Below are 25,372 nucleotides of genomic sequence, written 5' to 3' on the forward strand. Positions count from 1 at the left end.
TCTTGTCTGTGTAACAGGTTTTTCAAAACTCCAGCAAGTCAAGTTTTTGCCTCTGTCAGTGTGCCAATGTCAACCTTTATGATTGGCTAACACATTTTTGCATTGCCTTGTGGAAGGAGATTTCTTTTTAAATCGAAGTTTAGGAAAAACTCATAAAAAAAATACCCATATACAGTCGAAGTCTGAATTATTAGCCCCCCTGTTTATTTTTTTCCCCAATTTCTGTTTAACGGAGAGATTATTTTTTAAAGATATTTCTAAACATACTAGTTTTATTAACTCATTTCTAATAACTGATTTATTTGATCTTTGCCATGATGACAGTAAATAATATTTGACTAGATATTTTTAAGACACTTCTATACAGCTTAAAGTGACATTTAAAGGCTTAATTAGGTTAACTAGGCAGGTTAGGGTAATTAGGCAAGTTACTGTATAACGATGGTTTGTTCTGTAGACTATCAAAAAAAAAAAAAAAAAAGCTTAAAGGGGCTAATAATTTTGACCTTAAAATGGTTCATAAAAAATTTAAATCTGCTTTTATTCTAGGCAAAATAAAACAAATAAGACTTTCTCCAGAAGAAAAAATATTATCAGACATACTTTGAAAATTTCCTTGCTCTGTTAAACATCATTTGAGAAATATTTAAAAAAGAAAAAAAATAATTAAATGGTGGCTAATAATTCTGACTTCAACTGTATGTGTGGACGTAGCTTTAGGCTTTAATGTTCACATTGACGTCTTATGAAGTGAAACAGTCAAGCAGCAACATTTACAACAGTCTGACTAGGCATGGGACGATAACCACTTTCAAGGTATACTGCGGTTTTGAAAAGTAAAGGTTTTAAAACCACCAGAATTTTCTGCTGTACTATTCCTAGGGTGTGTGTACGATTTTTTTTTTTTTGGTTTGTTTTTAGGACAACAGTATTTCCATCTACAAAGATGTAGTTTTAAATTGTAATGAAATGTGTGTGTCTGAAACTAATGAAGACAGCAGAATTCAATGATTGATTTGAATTATTTAGCCTGACATGTTTACTGCTCCAAAATATTATAAATGTTTCTCAAAATAAAGTATATCATGTTCAAATGGGAAAAAAGTTGATATTTAAAAACAAGCAATTTAGAGCGGTTATCACAATACTGTGAAACCGTGATATTTTTATACAAGGTTATCATACTGTCAGAACACTGACACGTGCCTACTCTGCTTTCATTATGGTCCTTGTTTTTTCATAAAATGCCACCAGCAAGTTTTAGCTAAAAATTATGTAGATGAAAATGATCACCTACATCTTGGATGGCATCAGGTAAAGTAAATCCGAAGGATCATTTATAGGTGATAAATATAATGCATATGTTAAAGGACAACATTTTTCAGATAAAAAGAAATTATTTTTTTTTTTTAATTGCAAGGCTCTAAAGAAAAAACATTTACCCAACCCTACCCCTTACAGTGACGTTACTAACTTCATGTCTGACATTGCATGACACTGGATGAGTCTGCATCCAGATACTATTGGAGAACGTTACCTGGATCTTGGTCCAGTTTTTTAAGTGTATTTAGCTTTTGATAATACATGGTCATGTTGTATACACTACTGGTCAAAGATTGAGGTCAGTATGATTTTTAAAAGTTTTACAGTAAGCTTCTCCTGCTCACCAAAGCTGTATTTATTTTATCAAAAATACAGTACAAATTGTGAAATGTTATTGCACTATAAAATAACAGTTCAAAAGTAGTTCATCATTTGATCCGCCGCCTTGATGAACAGAATAATTTTCTTAAAAAAAACCATGAAAAAAAAAAACGACCCAAAACTTTCGACCATTAGTGTGTGTGTGTGTGTGTGTGTATGTATATGTATGTGTATGTATGTGTGTATGTATATATATATATATATATATATATATATATATATATATATATATATATATATATATATATATACATATACATATACATATACACACACAAGCAATTTAAAAATATTTTTAAAAAATATTTCTGTTTTAAAAAAAATTATTATAACATTGACCCTTAACGTTATGAACAGTGTCGTCTTGAATCTGACAGCATAGCTTAGTTGATCATGGTACATCAAAACACTGCCAAACAACACATGCACATGTAAAAACAGCTCGCTTTGTCCAGCTAAAACCAGTAGTTTTATATTTTTAGCATTAAATAAACCATAGATATATACACTCTAATATGTTATAAGGATATTATGATGCAAATAAATATTCTATAGTGAACTTCCAGCATACGGCCTGCAGCACATGAACTGTGCTCTACAGTTTAACATTTGGTACCTACAAGCAGTGATTGTAAGAAAGGTTTTTCACTAGCTCATAAATGATATCAGCTGCTCTTTAACTACTAAAATGATTAGAGATGTAAAGTTAGCGGTGCTTTGAAAGTGGGAATACACACATCAGATAGAAGTTTAAAACAAAATCTCAAAATGACACTCATGGAAGCATCTTAGGAAATAAAAAGTAAAGTGTTAATTAGTGGCAAAAAAAGATTTGGTCTAAGGGTTTCACAAACAATGAAAATTCTCATTTCCTTTCCTGTTTTTGCCCTGTTTGAGTTTGTTTCTTGTTGAACACTAAAGATGACATTTTGGAAACTAGTTTAAAATGAAAACCTTTGTGTTAAACCAAAGATAAGAACATTAATATGTAGGGACTGTCCCTTTGATATGGTGGGGTTAATGTTGAAATCAATCCAGAAATGCTGCTTTGATATGATAAATTGAGTCTAATGAGGAACCGAAAGCAGCAGAATTGAGATAAGTGCCAACGGATGTTTACATGCAGGTTTGTCTGACGCAAATGTTAGAAACTGGGGTAAAGGAGAACGTCTTCATAATGCGGTGGAGCAAGCGCTGTTTGATGAGAACAACAGGGGGCGCTGCTCAGATGAGGTTGAGTTTGACCACTGGAGAACAACCTGCAACACACAAAACACTGACACAATTAAAGTCAAAATCTTTTAATATTGTCAGAACTGCAGTGAAACTTATAGGACTGAACGCCTAAACCAGCACTTATATTCAAGTAATGCACTTTGAATGTGGTGAAGAGTTCCAAGCAATCCATCTGACGTACTCAACCCATGTTATGATCTCCTACTCTGGTAGAAAATAAGGAATCCTTCAATGCAAGCGGAATAGGCTCAAAAACCTGTTTATTCCTGTCTTATATATATATATGCAACTGTGTGTGTGTGTGTATATATATATATATATATATATATATATATATATATATATATATATATATATATATATATATATATATATATATATATATGTACAGTTTAAAGGCTTAACTAGGGTAATTAGGTTAACTAGGCAGGTTAGGGTAATTAGGCAAGTTATTGTATAACGATGTTTTGGTTTGTTCTGTATACTATTGATATATATATTAATACAGAATTAAAGTCTTGTTAAATTAAATTTTTTTTTTTTTTTTTTTAAATTGAAGTCATTGGCTACCAGTTTCCAACATTTTTCAAAGTATCTTCTTTTGAGTTTAACAGATAAAGAAACTCATAAATGTTTGGAACAAACTGATGATGAGTAAATTTAGTTTTTCAGTGAACTATCCCTTTAAGGATGCACCTGCTTCAAATGTTATCACTCGATTGAATGTGCATTATCAGTGGTTTTCAGCTGATAGATATGGGCCAGTAAGGGCCTTCTGCACCCACTGGTAGGCTGAGAAGGCTGTAATCAGCTATACTAATAGAGAAGACTCCAGATCCAGATCTGTTTTTACATTACTGTGATGGTTGGGGTAGGGGTAGGCGTTAATACAACACAACTAATGTGAAATTTAAAAAATAATAAAATACTTAAAAAAAATTTAGAGACAATACACTGTCATTTAAAAGTTTGAGCTTAGTAAATTATTACATATTTTTAAGTTGCATGCTCACCATGTCTACATTTTTCAGCAATATTGTCAAAAATTGCAATTCAAAAGTAGCTCATTTGTATTTTAGTGTTTTCAAATTATTCCTGTAATGCAAAACAGCATCACTAAAATATAATCTAATTTTCTAATGTGCTCATGAAATCTGCAAGATCATTTTCTTAACACCATCAACAAACATATTTATTTTTTAATCAATAAAGAAATTTAAAAACAGAATAAAATTAACAATTAGCAAATTAACATTTAAAAATGTTTTATAATCAACGACAACAGATCTTATGGCACCTACTTTGTGATGTTCTTGGTTTTGAATCTGCCCGTCCACTTCACCTGAATGAGTTCTTCAGAAGGCAAAACCATTCCACTGTCAGACTGCTCGTCCTGAAGTAAAACACGAAGTCAAAGTCAGACTCGACGGCTCTGCCCAGTCAAAAGCAACTTTATTTTAAAACGCTTACATCAGGGATCTCTTTGTGCAAATCTTCAAAAGTGCTCACGACTTTGATCTTCCCAGGGCTGATGTAGCTACAACAAACCAAAATAATAAACTAAAGTCAATAAACTAGTGCAATTATTCACATTATAAATGAGATATATTCGTTTGGCTGCTATTTTCTTATACAAAGAGCTTTGTACCTTGAATTTCCCAGTGCTTTCTGCTTTATATCTCTCTGGTTCAGGTGAGTCGTAATGGCATTTCCTTCTCCAGATTTAAAAGTGTTTAAGGGAATATAATCCTTTCCATCCTGTTTTGACAAACAAAAATGTAAAAAAAAAAAAGTCCCACTTTAATTTACAGTCCTGTTTCGCATGTCACATACTAAGCATCTTCAGATACACTCAAAAAGAGTTACGCTTGCTAGGGAGGACAGCTTAATTGTTTTATGGTCAGTTGACTTAAATTAGTGAAATTCTAATCAATTGAGTGGAACCCAGCATTATATTTTAGAGTGTAAACTGGGGAATTAACTAGATAGTACATATAAGATAATATATGTAGATAATGTACACATTGAGCACACAAACTGTAAAAGGGTGCCATTTTTTTACTTGTTCTGACTATTTTAATGACAAATGTAGTTCTGTGTGTAGAATTCAGAAAGCCTTGTTATTAGGGACACCCATTGCAGCTTTGTTTTTACATATTATGATACACATACATATTTGCTGTACTCTTTCCCCACAGTAACCAAACGAACACACAAGAAATATGATGGTGGTAAAAAAAAAATTGAAAAAAAGCATCTCGTCATAACGATGTGAATATGATTGAGTAAGACTTATTCTAAAATAGTAGGGGCATTGGATTGCATTTCTTAACTGCTAATGTTGCCAGATAACATAATGCATTTTTTTTCAACACATCCCAATATTTAAAAAACATCAGCCTCAAATGGTTGATATGTCAGTTTAATCTGAAAATATGAAGTGTAAGACCAATTTATTTAAAAACAATATCACAATAAAACATTTTTGAATATTAATCATCTATATTTTTTGAAGTATGCCATAAAATAATTCAGATTCTCATTTATATTAATACGTTTTCTTGTTTTTGTTTTTTTTTTTACAATAAAAACACAATCAAGTGTAGTAGTGCAACAGGATTATGTTTGTTAGATTTTTTTAAACCAACAATGCTGTATGTGTAAAATTTAAAACAGTCATTCTTTAAAGTACAGTCATTATTTAAAACAATAAAAACATGGTCAACCATTTGGTAGACTGACAGGCAAATTAGACAGGAAAGATATATAATAATTGATCATTTATAATAAACTGAATAAATTATTAATGTGAAACAATAAAAATGTGTTTGATTTTGTGACTAATTGTTGTTTAATTTATTGTTAAAGTTTTTAGACCACTAACAGAGTTGACATTTTCCATCAGTTTGTGCTTTAGCCTAGCTTTGAGTGCTAACCTCAAACCAGACACCACATGGCATGTCTAAAACTGAATTAATTTCATATTATTTGACTGAATCCTATTAATAAACAAACAAATTTGAAAATGAATCTACTATTAGTGTTACCTAAACATTTTGTACAAATTAATAAGAGATGAACAGATGCCTTAATACCTTCCAAAGTTTCCTATCAGAGGAAGTGGCATCACTTGGTTGCATGCTTTTGCTACCAGTGCTTAAAGAGCACCTATTTTACCTCTTTTACAAGATGTAAGAAACTTTGGTGTCTCCAAAATGTGTCTGTAAAGTTTCAGCTCAAAATACCCATCAGATAATTTATTATAGCCTCCTCAATTTGCCCATTTTGGTGTCTGAGTTCAGTCTAGCTATTATGTAGCCTGCGGCTTTAAATCCAAATGAGCTGCTTCTCCCCACCCACCACTCCGACGTATGTCTGCTATTCATGCGTTACTTCAGATAATCAACACAGTGACAGAGACAGACTCGGATGAAGCTGAAATACAGCTCATTAGTCAAAAATGCAGAGTAAGTTTATTTCATGTATTTGTGGTGGAGTTTATTCAAGCTTTCTGAAATGATGAGACTCACACAAATGCGCATTTACTGACACCATGCGACCGGGGTGATTATATCAGTTAAGAATTACATAGCGATTTTACTGTCTTACTGTTTACTGTTTTAAAAAATGTTGTTTAAACTAATTGAAGAGCAGCTGATCACAGAGAGTTGTTTTAAACATGTTTTAATCCCAGTCTCTTTGCAAAAAATGTTCTGTGGACATGTGTATACATGTTATTATGGGCACCTGTCAATCAATTTGGTGGGTGGGGAAAACCGCACTCCTACATCACGCTGCGGTGGGCTTCAAAATCACTGGATTTTGGGTCCTATTTTAAAGCCAGGAAATTTATAAAAGAGAATCGTTAGGTTTAATATGACAAAGTTCTGTCCAAACAGCTTACAAATGTTGATTTTCATCATAGGTGCCCTTTAAATGATTGTTGACGCCTTTTTTTGTTTTTTTATAACTGAAATGACAATTAATACAGAAAATAGTACAGTAAACACGCAAAAACGAATATGAAAAATATGAAAAACTTAATTTAATTTATTTATTTAATTATTTCACGATAAATTAAGCTGAATGTATTAATCAGGTTATGGAGACAGTCAATGGGAAAAAGCTTGCTCGGCATATACCCTATTAACGATAAATAACTCGTATGATAGGAGTAACCTGTGAGTGTGTCACACACATACATACACACCTTTACACACAAATGGAGATGCAGCACTAGCAACACTTCAACATACTTTATTTCACAAATAGCTATATATTATGAAGGATTCAAAAATGTACAAATCTGCTGGTACACACACACATATTGCAGCTTTTTCCCTTTTATTTTGCTCTATATTCTATTTCTTTTGGTGCTACTGTTAATACTAAATTGTATTAATGTGTATTCAGGGTTTCCGCAGGAAAATATGAAAAAACTTTATTTAATTGAATTATTTCATGATAAATTATGCAATTAGATACGCAATTCTAGAATAACCCATCATTTTTGCAATTCACTTTCATCACATGAACTGATGATGTCAATAAAATTACACTATTATGATAGTTTGATTACGAAGTACGTTTGACACTAGACTCTACAGATCTGACAATGAAGTCTATAGCTTGAATGAATGACACATTGTTTTTAAAGTAAGAAATAGCTCTTTCTGAGAATTATCTTGAAAGATTATAAACATTTGACTTAATTAAGAGGTCTTGGTGTGCGTAAACATCACGTCCTTGTGATTTTAATGGAATGAGGTTTTTTTTATTTATGTTTTGTTACTAGTGTAAATAATGTCTGACCTGTTGGACGCAGGTCTGCAGAAGGTCTCCCAGTGACTCCACTAGAGCAGTGAATAAAGGTCTGTCCTCAGGGTTGTTTTCCCAGCATGCACACATGATGCTGTAACTGTCAGACAAATCACACACACTCATTAATGTCATGTACTGGATGATGGGTCTGTGAATGATTATACACACACACACACACACACACACACACACACACTCACATCTCTGGTGTGCTGTATTGAGGAGGACACATCCGAGTGCCCTGCTTCAGTCTGCGGCAGAACCCCTCATCCATGTTGAGTCCTGGGTATGGAGATGCTCCTGTAAAGCACAAACACCATATCATGTAAATTTGACTGTTCTCAAAAAGTGCGATAATGATAAATATATAACTATACAAGCATCAATGATAATGTTGTTTGGTGTTTTGCCCTTATTGACAGGACAGTAGCTAGACAATATGTGAGGTGAACAGGAAAGGTCCTTGAAGTGGGATTTGAACTCGAGATGCTCAAAAGCACATTGAAGCCATCATATGTTGGCACACTAACCCCTAGGCTACTGGTGTCGTCTTTCAAAGATGTATTTATTTACTTGTATCTGTGGCTTTAAATGGCTTTTACCATGTTAACGGTCACCTCACCTAAACAGTAATTTATTGTCGACCTATTTATATTTAGAAAGACACTCAGTGGATGTTTGCAGAAGTGAAAGCATTTAAAAAAGGAAGTATGAAAAAAATGACAAAAGTTAACTGTAAAGCAAATGCATTATAAAGATGTTATATTTTATAAGACCTTATATATTATACGTCATCATATATAGTGATATAAGGGATATGTCCAAAAATTTTATCTTCCAAATTTAAATTTGATATCACAAAAGTGAGATTTTGTTTGGGTGCTCTACCAAAAATTGCCACCATGTGCCACCCTATTTTTAAATAAATAGTCCAGTCACAAATTGATAATGCATAATGTTACAATGTCACAAAACCATGACCAAATTTGAGATCTTAAATTAAAACCTTTCCAAGATAAATTTGGAACAAGCTTTTGTTATAAAAGTGTGTAAAGTTAAAGAAATGTGACATTTTCCATCAGTGGGACGAACCTTCTGCAGTTTTTCACAGGGATAATTCACCCAAACATGAAGGTTTTCGTTTCGCACAATAAAAACTCAATGTAGTGATGCATACTGATTTTGTTTCACCAGTATAATAAAGTGCTTGTAGCAGGCACCTTGCATTTTATATTAATAAGAGTTTCAGCTAAAAGTATTTTGTTGATGTTGAAGACAAAATGCCCTCCTTTTAAAATGTAATTCTTTTAAAATTATTTCTCAAGTGATGTTTAACAGAGCAAAGAATTCTATCACAGTATTCCCTACTATACATTTTTATCAGGAGAAAGTCCTAATTTTTTCAGTTTGACAGGAATAAAAATATTAATAACAAAATAATGACTTGTCCAGTGACTTGCCTTATTGTAATGTATTGTGTATTTATATAGTGATTTATTGTGTATGACCTACACCCACAGCACTTCACAATCATGATCTCTCCACACCACCACCAGTGTGCAGCATCCACTTGGATGATGTGACGACAGCCACAGGACAACGACGTCAGTGAGCTCATCACACACCAGCTATTGGTGGAGTGGAGAGACAGTTATAGAGTTATGATGGATGGGGATGATAGTGTCCCCTTCACTATACTGGGGCATTAAGACTCACGCAGGCTGCAGGTTAAGCGCCCCCTGCTGGCCTCTCTAACACCACTTCCAACAGCAACCTGGCTTTCCCATGTGGTCTCCCATCAAGGTAGACCAGGCTCAGCCCTGACCAGGCTCAGCCCTGCTTAGCTTCTGTGAGTAACAGGTCTTGGGCAGCAGGGTGATATGGCTTTGTATTATTAACCTAATTAACTCAGTTAAGCCTTTAAATGGCAAAATGTACTGTCATATATTATTGCAAATATTTGCATAATATTGCAAGGACAAAACAAATTAGCTATTAGACATTAGTTATTAAAGATATTTTGTTTAAAATGTGTTGAAATAATTATTTAATTAATTATCTTTTCTCACAACACTATTTACATTTGCACAATAGTTAATGCATTTCTCAAAACAATTAGTCATTTGTGCACATCATAGTAGCAGTTTCTTATTCCGTCCAACAAATTGCAAATGCTTTTGGACATGCATCAATCGCTTTCATACAACTCTCTGCTGTTTATAACATTATCATTTGCTTATGTCATGTCAGTCAATATTAGTCATTCCATATAAAACTAACAGACCTCATTTCATGACTTGAGTCATTACATACAAAAATGTTGAACTAGTTGTCAAAATCTGTCAAATTTTAAATTTTCTATGAATGATTTACAGACCAATGTATGTTGTAGGTTCAGTTCCAATATGTACTGCAATATTGTTTACAGTTGTGCACAGCTCTACACAAAGGACGTTTATGTTTGTTGTAAATAAGGGTGGATTTATTCTTTTGCACAAAGCTGTGAATTTGAATTGCAAGGAGCATCTGCAGTGAAAATGTGAAACATACATATTCAGTGTCTTGTACTCAGATACCTCACTAAATGCAGTGATGTCTAACTTTACTGTAGTTTTCAAATGGCTGTGCAAATAGTATATAGTGCTGTCTTGAGCATTTTCAGGAAGTGTCACCAAAATCAGATTTTTTTGCATTGGAAAAAATGCACAGAATAAACTGTCATAATAAAAACATAGCAAAGTCGTTTGACTATCTTGTTCATAAACAATGGTGTCAGGACTTTTCATCTTGATGACACTGAGACTTTCATTGACATCAATACTTGCTTTTGAGGAATGAGCTCTCCATTTTGAGCATGTGACACGCTTTTGCGGGTTATCAACTAGGTTTTGCAGTTTGTACTAATTGTTTTGGGAAATGTATTTACTGTTGTGCAAATGTAAATAGTGTTGTGAGAAATGCACCAATGCGACTGAGAAAAACTGTAAGAAAAATTTTATGAGGGCTAATCATTTTGTGTTCAAATGAATGAATGACCTGGGGGTGAGTAACTTAACAGCAAAGATTCATTTTGGCCGAAGAACCGCATTAATAAGACAAAATGTCTCTAGATACACATAAACCATATTTTGTAGAGTTCACTTGATATAACAGTTTATACATTTTCAAATGTTAATAAAAAAAATCTTCAAATGATTCAAGTTTTTTTAATGACATTAGTGATGATACTACAGCTATATGACATTTAAATTGTGCCAAGGGCCCTGTAAAGCCGACTAGTAAAGTAGATTCTGCTTTATCCTCAGTGTTTTTTTGTTGATCAGCAATACTGCTCCATTATGTTATTATTATTACATTTCTGATGTGTCGGTTCTTGTTTTCATCACTTTCACACAGCTTCACTTTCATGTTTCCTAATGAGTTTTCCTCACTTTCAAACTCTTGCAAAGACCTGCCAGAAGGACAAAGGTCAATTGTTCTATTGTGGCATATTTCAAAGCGATCGTGTTATGAAAAAAACAACTCTGACAGGAAAATGCTGATTTATAGAAAGAGTTTTGTCCTCACCGAGGGAGAAGATCTCCCAGAGCAGCACTCCATATGACCACACGTCACTCTGAGTGGTGAACACTTTATCGAAGATCGATTCAGGAGCCATCCACTTCAGCGGTAAGCGTGCCTGCATGCCGAATAAAAACAACTCAATTCATTTAGTGTACTTTTATATCATTACCTTTGATTTATCTACAGCAGTACACTCACATCTCCGTTCCGCACATAGTCGGGGTCTTTGTATAGGTCTCGGGCCAAGCCAAAATCGCAGATCTTCACCACGTTGTTGTTGGAGAGCAGAATGTTTCTGGCTGCAAGGTCACGATGGATGCACTGAAAAGTCACCAAAAATCTTCAGATTCAAGTCATATTCACATAAACGTGCACAGAGAGGATGATACTTTACCTTTCGAGAGGCGAGAAACTCCATACCTCTGGCCACCTGAAAGCTGTAAGAGATCAAGTCTTCAAGGAGAAGAGGGTCGCTCAGTTCAGAAAGACAATCTGGGGATAGAGAGGAGGACTTATAGATTTAAAAAGGTCTATTGTTAATATTCAGATCAGCTCATGATAAATTAACAAGTGTTCATTTATTGGTGGCACGGTGGATCAGTGGTTAGCACAGCAAGAAGGTCACTGGTTCGAGTCCCAGCTGGACCAGTTGGCATTTCTGTGTAGAGTTTGCATGTTCTCCCTGTGTTCGCATGGGTTTCCTCTGGGTGCTCCGGTTTCCCCCACAGTCCAAAGACATGCGGTACAGGTGAACTGAATAAACTAAATTGGCTGTAGTGTATGAGTGTGTGTGTGAATGTGAGAGTGTGTGGGTGTTTTTCAGTACTCAGTTGCGGTTGGAAGGGCTTCCTCTGTGTAAAACATATGCTGAAAAAGTTGGTGGTTCATTCCGCTGTAGCCACCCTTGATAAATAAAGGACTAAGCCAAAGGAAAATAAATGAATGTTAATCTTTCTTTGTTCTTCATGCCAAAACTGAAGGTGATTTTTTTGTGCAATATTTTAATCATTTAGATAAACGGAAGAAAGAAATTCATACAATTATTAAAAGGTTTAAAAATAGGTTGTTATTTTAGAAAGACGTATTTAAAACTCACAAATATTGCATTTAGTTGATCAAATCTACTTTAGACACATTTTATATAAAAAAAAATCTAATATATTTTCATATTTAATTGATTTATGTGATGGTTATGCTAAATGTTTTAAGCATAACAATAAGAAATATTTCCTTATTACAGTTTTTTACAATTACTTTGCCACAAATTTCAGAACAGTGTTGGATACAACACACACAAGTCAAAGATACTCTGTTCATTGAACTAAGATTACCTTTTCAATAAAATACAAATAAACATCAAATTTATCCCATTTCAAAGTCCAACCCACACATTATGTTTAAAATAAATGCGTATTCATTTACTTAACATCATGTTATTATCAACTGATACAAAATGATAAATAACTGTAGCATTACTCTTGATGCATGGAAACTGATGTACAATATTACATGTTTAGATGATGAAAGTTTCAGTATAGATCAAATGACATCAGTTACCACAGAAGATGACCAACTGGACTACATTATCTATTCATCTTTATTCATCCTTATTCCATACTTATGGTTTCTTTGTTCCATGTACCACTTTTACAGACAATGTTTTGATATTTGACATTACTGCACTGTATGTAAGAAAGCCCAATCACAGCAAACCAATGGATTCACATTTACAGAAGGTTCTTTCCAAGATTTTTGACCAATGAAAACACCACTGTGATGTACAGGAGATCCTGTGACCAAATTCACAACACCAGACTGATGGAAACACAGATCCCAAAATAGAAATCTGATATATAGAAATATATGCAAATTACATATGTGACATAATAGTTCATATGAATGTTGCATATATAAAATATGTCATACATGTCAAAATATTGTCTTTTTTTTTTTACTAGAATTACAAATATGTACATATAAGTTACATAAATATATTATCTACAGTATGTTATATATATATTTACCCCTACAACTATATTACCTATAATTTGTATAGGTGTCCATATGGCTGTAAATGAACACATACACATACACGCACACACGCACACACACATATTTATTTATGATATGGTTGAAAAAATGTAAACAGTGACTTTTGCACTATTTTGACAAATTATTGACTATTATGACATTTTATATACAGTATTTGGAATCCAGTTGTAATTTGCATATATTGCCATACATCATCTTTCTATATGGGGTCGTGCAGTGAGAAAAAAATTACAGTAAACCTACATTATGATGGAATAAATAAAACTAGTTCAGTGTATCTATCGTCTGTACTGTTCCCTCTACACTTATGTATAAACCATAATGAAACCTGTATCATACATTTTAAACAACAATATTTATTGATTGTTAAAGATTGTTTTTTGAAATGATGTGTATCTTGTATGCTGGTGATCTAAAGTTGTGTTCCTGTAGTGTTTGTATGATAAAGGGATTATGTGAACTAATGATCCTACAAATGCAAAACTTCTTTAAGGAAATGAACGCAGCATGCAGAGTTTTGAACATTGGAGAGTCTTTGTTAAAAGTAGTGACAGTTTAGAGTTTTGTGTCCAGAGTTTTGAAAACTGGCATCAAGGTTATGAAATTTGTGGCAAAACAATAAAAAAAAAAAACTGTAATGTGATGTAATGCTTTCCAGCTTACTGTTTTTCTCAGTCGCATTGGTGCATTTCTCACAACACTATTTACATTTGCACAACAGTTAATGCATTTCTCAAAACAATTAGTACAAACTGCAAAACCTAGTTGATAACCTGCAAAAGCGTGTCACATGCTCAAAATGGAGAGCTCATTCCTCAAAAGCAAGTATTGATGTCAATGAAAGTCTCAGTGTCATCAAGATGAAAAGTCCTGACACCATTGTTAATGAACAAGATAGTCAGATGGCTGTCATGTTTTCATTATGACAGTTTATTCTGTGCATTTTTTCCAATGCAAAAAAGTCAAATTTTGGTGACACTTTCTGAAAATGCTCAAGACAGCACTATATACTATTTGCACAGCCATTTGAAAACTACAGTAAAGTTAAACATCACTGCATTTAGTGAGGTATCTGAGTACAAGACACTGAATATGTATGTTTCACATTTTCACTGCAGATGCTCTTTACAATTCTAATTCACAGCTTTGTGCAAAAGAATAAATCCACCCTTATTTACAACAAACATAAACGTCCTTTGTGTAGAGCTGTGCACAACTGTAAACAATATTGCAGTACATATTGAAACTGAACCTACAACATACATCGGTCTGTAAATCATTCATCAAATTGTTCAATTTAGAAGATTTTAAATTTGACAGATTTTGACAACTAGTTCAACATTTTTGTATGTAATGACTCAAGTCATGAAATGAGGTCTGTTAATTTTATATGGAATGACTATTCAGCATTCACAAGTTTAGCTAATTTTGACTGACATGACATAAGCAAATGATAATGTTATAAACAGCAGAGAATTGTATGAAAGCGATTGATGCATGTTCAAAAGCATTTGCAATTTGTTGGAAGGAATAAGAAACTGCTACTATGATGTGCACAAATGACTAATTGTTTTGAGAAATGCATTAACTGTTGTGCAAATGTAAATAGTGTTGTGAGAAATGCACCAAAGCCACTGAGAAAAACTAATATGTATGTAGAGACTTTTTTAAAGGATACATTTTTTTTCATCTTGAATCAATAAAATTAGCATAATTCAATATATATATATGACTGACTGACTCCTGCCAACAATATCACAGTCTTTTCAATTTACATATTATTTATTTGAAATCATTTTTAGCCTCATTATTCCAATTTTGAGTATCACATTTCATAAGCTATGCGGGGTATCAATTTTGTAGGTCTTTTTGCAGAATTCTTTAACTAATAGAATGAAATTTAAATACATTTTATTTTTGTCAATTTGTATCATTGCTTATTAAATCAATAATTTCTTTTTTAAAATACTGTCTTTAAAACACTTAATGAGAAGATTAAGAATTTTTTAATTGCCTCACAGCAAGAAGGTCGCTGGTTCAAGCCTTGGCTGGGAAAAGGAATGAATGAAACGGATGCTGTATTTACTCCTGAGCAATAAATCTTTTTGTATATTATTGTTGTGTGTGCTGTAAGCTCACCGCTGTCCTCCTCTGAGATCTCTCCTCTCTCTTCACTAAAGCCTGAACTGGCATTGCTCTGTCTGCTGGACACACTCGCCAACCGTACTTTACATTCCTCCTTCAGCAATCCTTCCCCTTCTCTGTTCACCTGAGTCAAACAAACACAAGAAATAAGCATCCAGTCAACTGGAACAGATCAAGTGACATTATACATACATTATGGTCACACTTCACAACAAGGTTTCACTAGTTAACATCAATTAATGTATTTATTACCATGAATAAAGTATAAACAGTACTTGTACCGCATTTATTAAACATAGTTCAACATTTACTATTTCATTATTATTATATTGCATTATTCAAATTCATGCTGATTAACATTAGTTAATGCACCGTGAGTTAACATGAACTAACAATGAAAACAATGAACAACTGTATTTTTATTCACTAGTAAATGCATTAACGTTAACTAATACAACCTTATTGTAAAGTGTTACCGACATTATATATATTTTGTCACTGTTCTTAAGACTTCAAACATATAAACCACACTTTATTACACTAGGCATCTTTGGAGGCCACTGAAGGAGGAGAGCTATCTTAGAGACTTTCAAACAGTGTTGTCTTTGTAAACACGAGTCTCTTCATTAGAGAAGGAAATGAGACAAGACCATAAACTTGACAACTGACATTTATAGAGAGGTCATGAAACCTCATCATACCACAAACCAGCTTTAAATACTGTGACCTTCAGAAGATGAGATGAGTGACAACCTGAAAAACTAAGACAGACAGACAGACAGACAGACAGACAGACAGACAGACAGACAGACAGACAGACAGACAGACAGACAGACAGACAGACAGACAGACAGACAGACAGACAGACAGACAGACAGACAGACAGACAGACAGACAGACAGATAGATAGATAGATAGATAGATAGATAGATAGATAGATAGATAGATAGATAGATAGATAGATAGATAGATAGATAGATAGATAGATAGATAGATATCACAGACAGACTGACAGACTAACCCTATTCAACAGGAACACTTCTCGTTTACTCTTGAGGTATGTAGACAGGTTGCCAAACTTGCAGTATTCAACAATGATCATCAAAGGCCCTGGGACCAACAAAAGAAACATTTTTATTTCCAATAATAGGTACATGTGTTTGGTAAAAATGTGTGTTTTATTTTATAAGCTGCTGATAGTGTGTCTTCAAATGTTTAAACAAAGATATTATCATTTATTACAAAACTCTGAAATATGTATAAATTGAAAAATATGCTCTCTTTAAATATGCATATAATATATACAAGTTTTCTTCCAAATTTAAGGTCTGTAAACATACAACCTTTTAATGTAAAACTTTTTTCATTTTATCCAAATAAATGATTTAAATGACAATATTAAAATAAAATATGTTGATTTGATGATCAAGAAATGTTTCTTGATCTCAGTGATGCTTATTTGCTTATTTTTTTGTGATAAAATATTCAGCATATTCTGATAAATAAAAAGATGAAAAGAGCAATTGTTAAAATATACATCTTGTCAAACAATATAATTGTCAAAGGGCATAAAATTTAACATTTAAAAGTCTCTAATAGTCATTTTAAAATTTTACATTTAAAAGTCTCAAAACTCAAAAATTGAGTTTTGAGTCAGTCAAAACTCAATTTTTATTTTATCTTTTTTATACATTTTTTTTTCAGGGGAATGGCAAGATACAGACCTCCTGATTTGGTACATGCGCCGAGAAGATTGACCACATTGATGTGATGACCTATATGATTGAGGATCTTCAGTTCTGTCATTAGAGCCTTGTGTTCACTGGGAGTAGCGCCATCTGCAGGTACAACACACACACACACACACACACGCACACACACACACACACACACGCACGCAATTCTGACAGTGAAGACTAAAGTATACTTCAGATTGCACAGCTGACCGTACAGTCTCTCAAAGTATACTCCATTCAAGAGCATTTTTGAACAAAGATGATCCAAATGACAAAAATTCAACTTTGCCCGATGTCTGCTGCGCCATTTCGGCACAAAGGCATCGCCCATTTATTAAAAATTGTCAGCTCAGAATTATAAATCTTCCTTTATGCATTTTAAACACACACTCTTTTTCAAAATGAGTGCTTTAATGTAGTTTTTACTACACATTCTAAAGCAGAGATGCCCAAAGTAGGGCCAGTGGGCCAAAGTTGGCCCATGGTAACCTTTGATTTGGCCCACCATTCCATCTGACAAGAGAGTGAGAATGATGGAGAGGGTTGAAGCGAATCCCTTTGACAGAAATTGTCATTTCGAATTGAACCTTTTTATTGCTAAACTACAAAATAAGCCAACTGAAATTAAATGATTCAATTAAATGTTGTAAATTAATCAGACTTTTAAAATGTAAATAGTCACTTGACAGATAGAGGACAATGCACAAGTCATCTATGAGCAAATCAAGGTAAAGGCAGGAGCAGCTCGACTAGTGTATTCAGCATTGAACTCCATAGGGTTATAAATGGAATTGTTTATGTGTTACTGTAATAAGTTATTATGATTTAAAGAAACGTTTTCTATTTTTTTTTTTTAATATTACCAAATAAATTAGGAAATTCCCCTTGACAAATTTATTGTTATATAGTTTGGTATATATTCGGCAAACAGCCCCCAATCAAGTTTGGTTTTTGGCCCTTTATATGAAAAAGTTTAAGCACCCCTGCTCTAAAGAAACACCTTTAAAATCTGATTTTACATTAAAGATGTCTTCTTTGCATACTTCTAGCCAAACAGAAGGCTACCTGTATTTTCATCAGAATGTGTGAGTAGCTGTTTTCATGTTTAAGAATATACCTTTAAGCATTTTCACAGCTACTTTGGTGCAGCTGGCTGAATTGCCAATGCCAACAGCCGAGGCCTGCATTACTCGCCCAAATGCTCCTCGTCCCAGGGGCTTTTCTGGAAAACAGCATAATAGACTGCATATTAGTATACTGCATAAGCGCATCAATACAACTTAAACACACACACACAATTTACCCAGTTTAAGGCGGTCCCGTGGAAACTCCCATTGGGCGGGGTCATATTGTAACCTATCACAGTGCTCGACTAGAGGCTCCTCCCCTGGGTGCAAGATGATTGGCAGGTACTCTGCTTTGCCATTAACAGAGTTTGGCTGAGAATGAGCCAGACAATAAAGTTATATATTACACAATACAGTAATATAGGTATACAATATAACATTTTATTGGCCCTCACATGTTTAAGTTTCCGAATCAGCAGTGTGAGAAGCAGCCAGAAGAGTGTGGCCACAACACACGTACATGCTAGAGTCGGGATCTCCAGAGAAAGGGATTCAGATGAATCTATAGGACACATAAATAAGTGTTGTCACAAAAGAAAAAAGAGAGACTGGGACATGACCCAGATTAGATTTGTCCCCATGAGCTTGACAACTCCCTATAGAGGTTGTGAGTTATGCATCGGCCTCTATAGAAATAGCTAAACAAATGAACCTACATAGAAATAGGTAAACAATTTAAGGGTTGAAAAGCCAAGGCCATCTGTGGGAAATGAAAACGGGAGACAGTTTCCTTCCTGACCTATCGGAAGAGAACAGCGTGAACGTCTCCCTTCAGCACTCAGTTTAGAAGCATCTGACTAAATATGGGACCGAGTAAATAGGGGAGTGTGAGAAAAAAAACTAAAAACAGTGTCATTTAGAGAAACTTTTGTATCAAAAAATAACAAAAAGTGCCATGTTTTCTGTCATGTTAATAGTGATCCATTTTAGAAAACTTATGTGAATGAAAACATTTGTTATTCTTGTCACTTTCTGAAAGAAAGTATGTCTTTTCATTTTAAATTAGGAAGAAATGTCAGACCTTTATGTACTAAAAAAATAAATACATTTTTTTTACTCTAACCTATACCTTATAAATCTAAGATGATTAAAACAATCATATTTTTTTCCATAGATGTATAATCAGCATAAGTTTATTTACAACATTTATAACATTTTAAGAATGGGTTACTAACTGAAGCATTCTATCCTTTTTATGGTCGCATTTTGTGACATCATTTCCTGTATTTGGTTTACATTGTGTTAATATATCAGACAAACCACACTAGGGTGCGCCTCAATCAGTTCCCTTGTTCAGTAGTCCAGGCACTGATCAGGGTGGAAGTTTGAAAGCGGGAGTTCAGGAGCGTGAAAAACATGTATAACAAATATAACGCCAATTGAGAGATGTTAGACGAATTTGTTATCTGTTATTTTATTTAGTTTTAACATGAACACACATATAACTAGATAGGTTAGGGACAATCTAGTAAACATTTAGAATTGATTAATGGCTGAAATGTTGCTGGTATATAAAACAATCATATTACTTAGCTTTAATGTACTTATAAAAACTTCCTAAAATTACTTTGTTAAAAAATATTTGATGTTGTACAACGAGGACTTTCTAGTGTGTCCCAATCTGTAATGAATTGAGCTCACCCCTGTCTTTACCAGTGCCCTAATTCATGTACATGACCTACTGATCCATGACCTTGGAAGCTAGGAAGATGATTGAGACACAACCATATTTTGTTAGGAAGTGCACAATGAGTTTTGGGGCTGTGTCCGAAATCGACTACTACTCAGTAGGTACTGCTTTTGATTTTAAATGTACTACTCGGCCGTTAAAAAAGTACATTAACGAAAAAAAATCAGGGTGGTAGATATCAACCTAGGCATAGTCGAAAAATTAGAGATCAGTAAATGGAAATGGGCATACCGTGAGCCTAAGACATGATTGTTTTTTTGATCTCATGTATACATCATGAGTGCCAAAACCCCAGTGGACAAAAGGCCAATCAGAACACAAAGCAGACTGTTGCATGACTCACGGAGCATCCCCTCATAATTTGCATGTATTTTAGGTCATTCATCCAAACCTGATGAGCAGGCGCATCATCAGGAGAACACAGACTTATATATAGCTCTGGGATCATTAATATGCACACCCCAGACTTTAATAAGCCACAATGTTTCCTATTGAGACAACAATGATCATTTTCCTCCCTTAGTTACTTTAAAGTTTATATTTAACTTACTATGTATGTGGGTCAATCATTTTAAAAACGGGAGACCTAAAATGTTTACTATGCCTTACTGAGCAGCGACTGCATGTTCAAACTCGCGTCAGGATGCAAAATGCAAGATTTACAGATTATACATTTATTCAGCAGGGAGGCATAAGGTATGTTTAATTGTCTCTTTTGTTAAAGTGTCATGTTTATTATGAAATTTGATGTGTATGTTTCAGCAAACACATGTAGACTGCTAAAACGTGTCGAATCACAGCTCGAAACCTTCATCTGTTTATGCAGAGGACGATATAAAATCCTAGCTGTGTTATCTTTGACATTATATCTTAATAATACAACACAATACATTACTATCGGTTTCATTTGACAAGTTGAATTATAATTTTGCCTTTATCCACAACAGATATCGTGAGCAAAATAGGTTAATGTTACTCTGATGGGTTTATATTAGAGAACTCACTCTGTTCATGTAGATAAAATAAACCTCCACCTATCAAGTTAAAAATATTTATCCAGGGATCTACTTTGTTTGTTAAACAATTTTTTTGACAAATTAAGTATTATTATATTGCCATGTTCAGCTTTCATCTTGCTGTTTGTGTGTGTGTATGTGTGTGTCTTTGTCTATCCGTGAGAGCGGAGCTCGTTGATATTCACAACCGATCCAAATATGGTCAATCATGGACCTTCTGACTCTAGGGGTATTTTATGGAGTAATAAACAAACATAATAAAGCATTTCCGGCGTTTTTTTGAACTGACATAAGTCATATACTTACTATTTAGATATCTGAGAACAATTGAACTTATTGAACTTATGCAGTATATGGTACCTTCAACCAAATTAACTGCCCTTACAAACCAATTTCACCAGAGTTTGTTTAAATTCAACCATACTTTCCAAGTGTGAACACACACTCATGTACACTTACTTTGGACCCAAATGTGGGCGGAGCTCTCCACAGACCCCCTCTCATTGGTGGCCTGACAGGTATAAAATCCCTGGTCTTCAACCGTAATTCGGTCAATATGAAGAGTTCCTTCCTCTGGAAACAGCATGATTCCTGTCAATAACATGCACATTTATGCACAATATTTTTATACAACGATTAAACATTTAAAAAGTACACTTCCTAGTCTCACCAGACACCTGCTGGAGCTTCCTTTGGTTCTTATACCATGTTATGTGTGGCTGTGGCACTCCCCGAGCAGGGCAGTGGAGAGTGATAGAGTTGCTTACATTAACACTGTGATCACTCAGATTTCCCAGCAGCACCGGCGCCTGCAGAACTGCACAATGTGAGAGATAGAGGGGTTAATATGCATGAGCCTCCTGAACATCTGAATTCATGAACACCTGAGCGAATTTGTGCACTTGTGCATACAAGTGTGTGTGTGTGCAGGTTTATGTGATTTATGAGGACACAAAATTGCATAATGACATGCTTATGACCTAGTTGAAATATATCAAGTTGTAATAATGTCCTTGTAATTCAAAATGCTTAAAAAAAACTTACTTAACGGGGACTTTTGCCATGAGGCACTTTTTGTAGTATTAAGTCATTTTGGACAATGGTATTTAAAGTAAAAATGCACACGAATGGAACCACTAAGTCGTTATTATGAGTGGGAAGCTCAAACTTTTCTTTAAGCCCTAATTTCCTAGGTTGGGGGCATCAGTGGGAAACAGCGGAATCAAATATAATAGAGAGTTATATTCAGTAGTCAACATTTGAAGTGGTTCAAAACGAATCCAAGTTATTCTAAAACTATCGAACACCCATTCTTTTCTAGGACAATTTAAAAAAGTGTATTTGATCCAATTTAAATATTGATTACTATATATACCATTATATATCTTATAGATCATTGAGTGAAATTCAAGTCAACTCTTGTGCATACAAGTGTGTGTGCAGGTTTGTGTGGTTTATGAGGACACAAAATTGCATAATGACATGCTTATGACCTAGTTGTACTATATCAAGTTGCTTTATGCCTTGTGTCCTTGTAATTCAAAATGCTTAAAAAATACTTAACAGGGTCTTTTGATATGAGACATTTTTTGTAGGTTCAAGTCATTTTGGACAAATAGTATTTAAAGTAAAATGCACATGAGTGGAACCACAAAATCGTTATTATGAGTGGGAAGCTCAAACTTTTCTTTAAGCCCTAAATTACCAGGTGGGGCATCAGCGAGAAACATAGTGGAATCAACTATAATAGAGAGTTATATACAGAAGTCAACATTTGAAGTGATTCAAAACAAATCAGAGTTATCCTAAAACTATTGAACACCCATTCTAGGACAATAAAAAAATGTATTTGATCCAGTTCAAATATTGATTATCATATATACCATTCTTACAGATCATTGGGTGAAATTCAAGTCAATTCTTGTGGGATGTCAGTGACAAAACACATTCATTTTCTATAAACCTTTTCTTCGTTGCAGCATGTATGGCGCCAGAGTGAGCAGTGTCTTCGGTTAGCTTGCTTAGAACTTCCAATTACAGCATTTACAACTGGTAAATCTTGATCTGAAAATGGTTGTCAATACCATTTTGAGTGGCTTATGGAGTGTTTTTGTGATCCACAACTTTGATTTTGAAAGATGTGTGTTAAAGCCATTATTCTTCTGTCCGATGCGGTTGTAGCACAAGAGAAAAACGTTCTCCTAATTCAGTGTCTGACGCAGTGGTGTAAAGTAACAGATTATAAAAACTCCAATTATTGTAATTTAGTAGTTTTCTCAGGAATTGTAATTTACTAAGTAGTTTTAAAAATGTGTACTTTTACTTTCTCTTGAGTACATTTTTATTGCTGTATCAGTACTTTTACTCCACTACTTTCCTTCAAACTGCAGTCACTACTTTATTATTTCCTGTCTATGGGATTAGAATCAGTCCTGTGATTCCTGTCCAATCAAATTGCACAAAAAAGAAAATATCGCATCATACTTAACTATCTTAAAACATGCAGCAAACTGGTCCAAGAAGATACTTTTTTGCATGCAATGACCCAGAGACTGTTTAGACTGAATGTCACTGATGAGAAGATGATGGATGTTTACTGTATGATGACCCAAATGGCCTTAAACAATAACTTAATGCACTACAGAATGTTACGTTTACACACATGCACAAATTACATGTAAACGCATCAACATTTCCCAGTGTAATACTCACTTTTGAAAGGTCTACTTTTTACTCATATTTTGAGTAATATTTACAACAGATAGTTTTACTCTACTCGCACTACATTTTTGGGCAAGAAATGGTACTTTTACTTGAGTATAATTTATCAGTATTCTTTCCACCACTGGTCTGTCGTCAGATAAGATGAAATACAGCATCAGTGTTCCCGACCTGTCAGCTGTTATTTTGCACATAGGAGCTCTTCAATGCGCACACACGCACACGCACACGCACACGCACACACACACACACACACACACACACACACACACACACACACACACACACACCATAGATCACTGCATTATAGAGCAAACCATATTACTGGCATGAAACTTAACAAGTATGTAAGCCATGCAATTTCCAAAAAAATAAAATAAAAGTAAGTTATGGATACGCTGCTGGCTGATTTGCATGTTGATTTTTTACCATGGTATGTGTTTTTCTTTCATTTCAAAGTGGCCCTTTATTTTCACTGTGCCAGTCTTTCATTACATGTGTCAGTGTGACAGTACGTGTGTGTGTCAAACATTTTGGTGAATTACATTTGTTTGAGTTAGTTATATATTTGAAACTAAGAGAGAGAATGATCACTTTTGCGATGATGAGGCTCCTACACTGTAAAACCCAATAGTCAACTTTATCAAATGAAATGAGTGTAGTTAACTCAAAATGGACTGAAAGTTAATTCTACTCATATGAAAAGACTTTTGAACTTAGTGTTAATTAAATACCTCATCACATCAGCTTAAATGGAATAAGTTCACAGTACTCATATAGATTCGTTTTTTTAACTCAAATTGTTTGTAGCAATCGGTTTCCTCAAATGGTTTGAGTTACCTTAACTTACTGAGTTTTACAGTACTCAGTTGGTTTGAGTTCTCTTCATGTGTTGGGTTTTACTGTGCTCAAATTGCTTCATTTACTCAAATAGATTCAGTTGACAGTACTCATTAGGATTTGTTTTTTTTAACTTAAATTGTTTGTTGCAATCAGTTTCCTTAAATGATTTGAGTTACCTTAACTTTTTGGGTTTTACAGTGTATTAGATAACATTTTTTAAATAATCAGTCCAGGAGGTGGCGCTGATTGACAGCAGTATTAGTTCAAAGACGTTAAAAGCAAGTAAAATAGATTAAAACTATTGTTTCATAGCTGTCAGAATGTGACGTGTTTATATGCATCAAGCTGTCGACCAGAAGTTCGAAGCATCTTCTAAGATGAAAAAGGTCTATAAGCAGAGTTAACAAACCCTGTTGTATTTTCTTGTAATTTATCAAAGTAGGTACAACACCATCTTATATCAGCGAAAGTGACTTGAATGCACCTGACGTCATTATTATAATCTGTCAACTCATAAGTGGGAATGTCCCAGAAGGACTTGCATTAGCATGACATATCCGCCTTATAAAGCTGCTGAGTGACTTACAGGCGACGTGGTTCACCATTGTTAAAAGTGTGAATAGACTGTGAGCTGTATTTCTTTCATTACAGATTGAGGTCTGGAATGTTTGAATTGCAGCCATTGGATTGGTGCCATTCAGCAAAATCCCTTTTTGT

At 34.1% G+C, this 25,372-nt stretch overlaps 1 protein-coding gene across 2 annotated transcripts in view; it reads right to left on the reverse strand.

The window, feature by feature from the left end:
- Positions 1 to 1,981: 1,981 nt before the first annotated feature.
- The window catches only part of flt1 (fms related receptor tyrosine kinase 1), a 68,238-nt gene continuing 44,847 nt past the window's right edge, over positions 1,982 to 25,372 (reverse strand). For both annotated transcript variants that reach the window (XM_056450388.1, XM_056450387.1), the window contains exons 14-30: positions 21,762 to 21,908; positions 21,551 to 21,682; positions 18,781 to 18,887; positions 18,562 to 18,697; positions 18,376 to 18,480; positions 17,247 to 17,360; positions 16,544 to 16,632; positions 15,517 to 15,646; positions 11,720 to 11,817; positions 11,524 to 11,646; positions 11,329 to 11,440; positions 7,962 to 8,061; positions 7,753 to 7,858; positions 4,589 to 4,698; positions 4,411 to 4,477; positions 4,242 to 4,333; positions 1,982 to 2,963 (exon numbers count right to left, since the gene is read on the reverse strand). In XM_056450388.1, the coding sequence (XP_056306363.1) occupies positions 2,849 to 2,963; positions 4,242 to 4,333; positions 4,411 to 4,477; positions 4,589 to 4,698; positions 7,753 to 7,858; positions 7,962 to 8,061; positions 11,329 to 11,440; positions 11,524 to 11,646; positions 11,720 to 11,817; positions 15,517 to 15,646; positions 16,544 to 16,632; positions 17,247 to 17,360; positions 18,376 to 18,480; positions 18,562 to 18,697; positions 18,781 to 18,887; positions 21,551 to 21,682; positions 21,762 to 21,908 (1,883 nt within the window). In that variant the 3' untranslated portion in view covers positions 1,982 to 2,848. The remainder of the gene's footprint in view (positions 2,964 to 4,241; positions 4,334 to 4,410; positions 4,478 to 4,588; positions 4,699 to 7,752; positions 7,859 to 7,961; positions 8,062 to 11,328; positions 11,441 to 11,523; positions 11,647 to 11,719; positions 11,818 to 15,516; positions 15,647 to 16,543; positions 16,633 to 17,246; positions 17,361 to 18,375; positions 18,481 to 18,561; positions 18,698 to 18,780; positions 18,888 to 21,550; positions 21,683 to 21,761; positions 21,909 to 25,372) is intronic.

Source organism: Danio aesculapii, chromosome 24 (genome assembly GCF_903798145.1).
Source record: "Danio aesculapii chromosome 24, fDanAes4.1, whole genome shotgun sequence".
Taxonomy (NCBI): Eukaryota; Metazoa; Chordata; class Actinopteri; order Cypriniformes; family Danionidae; genus Danio; species Danio aesculapii.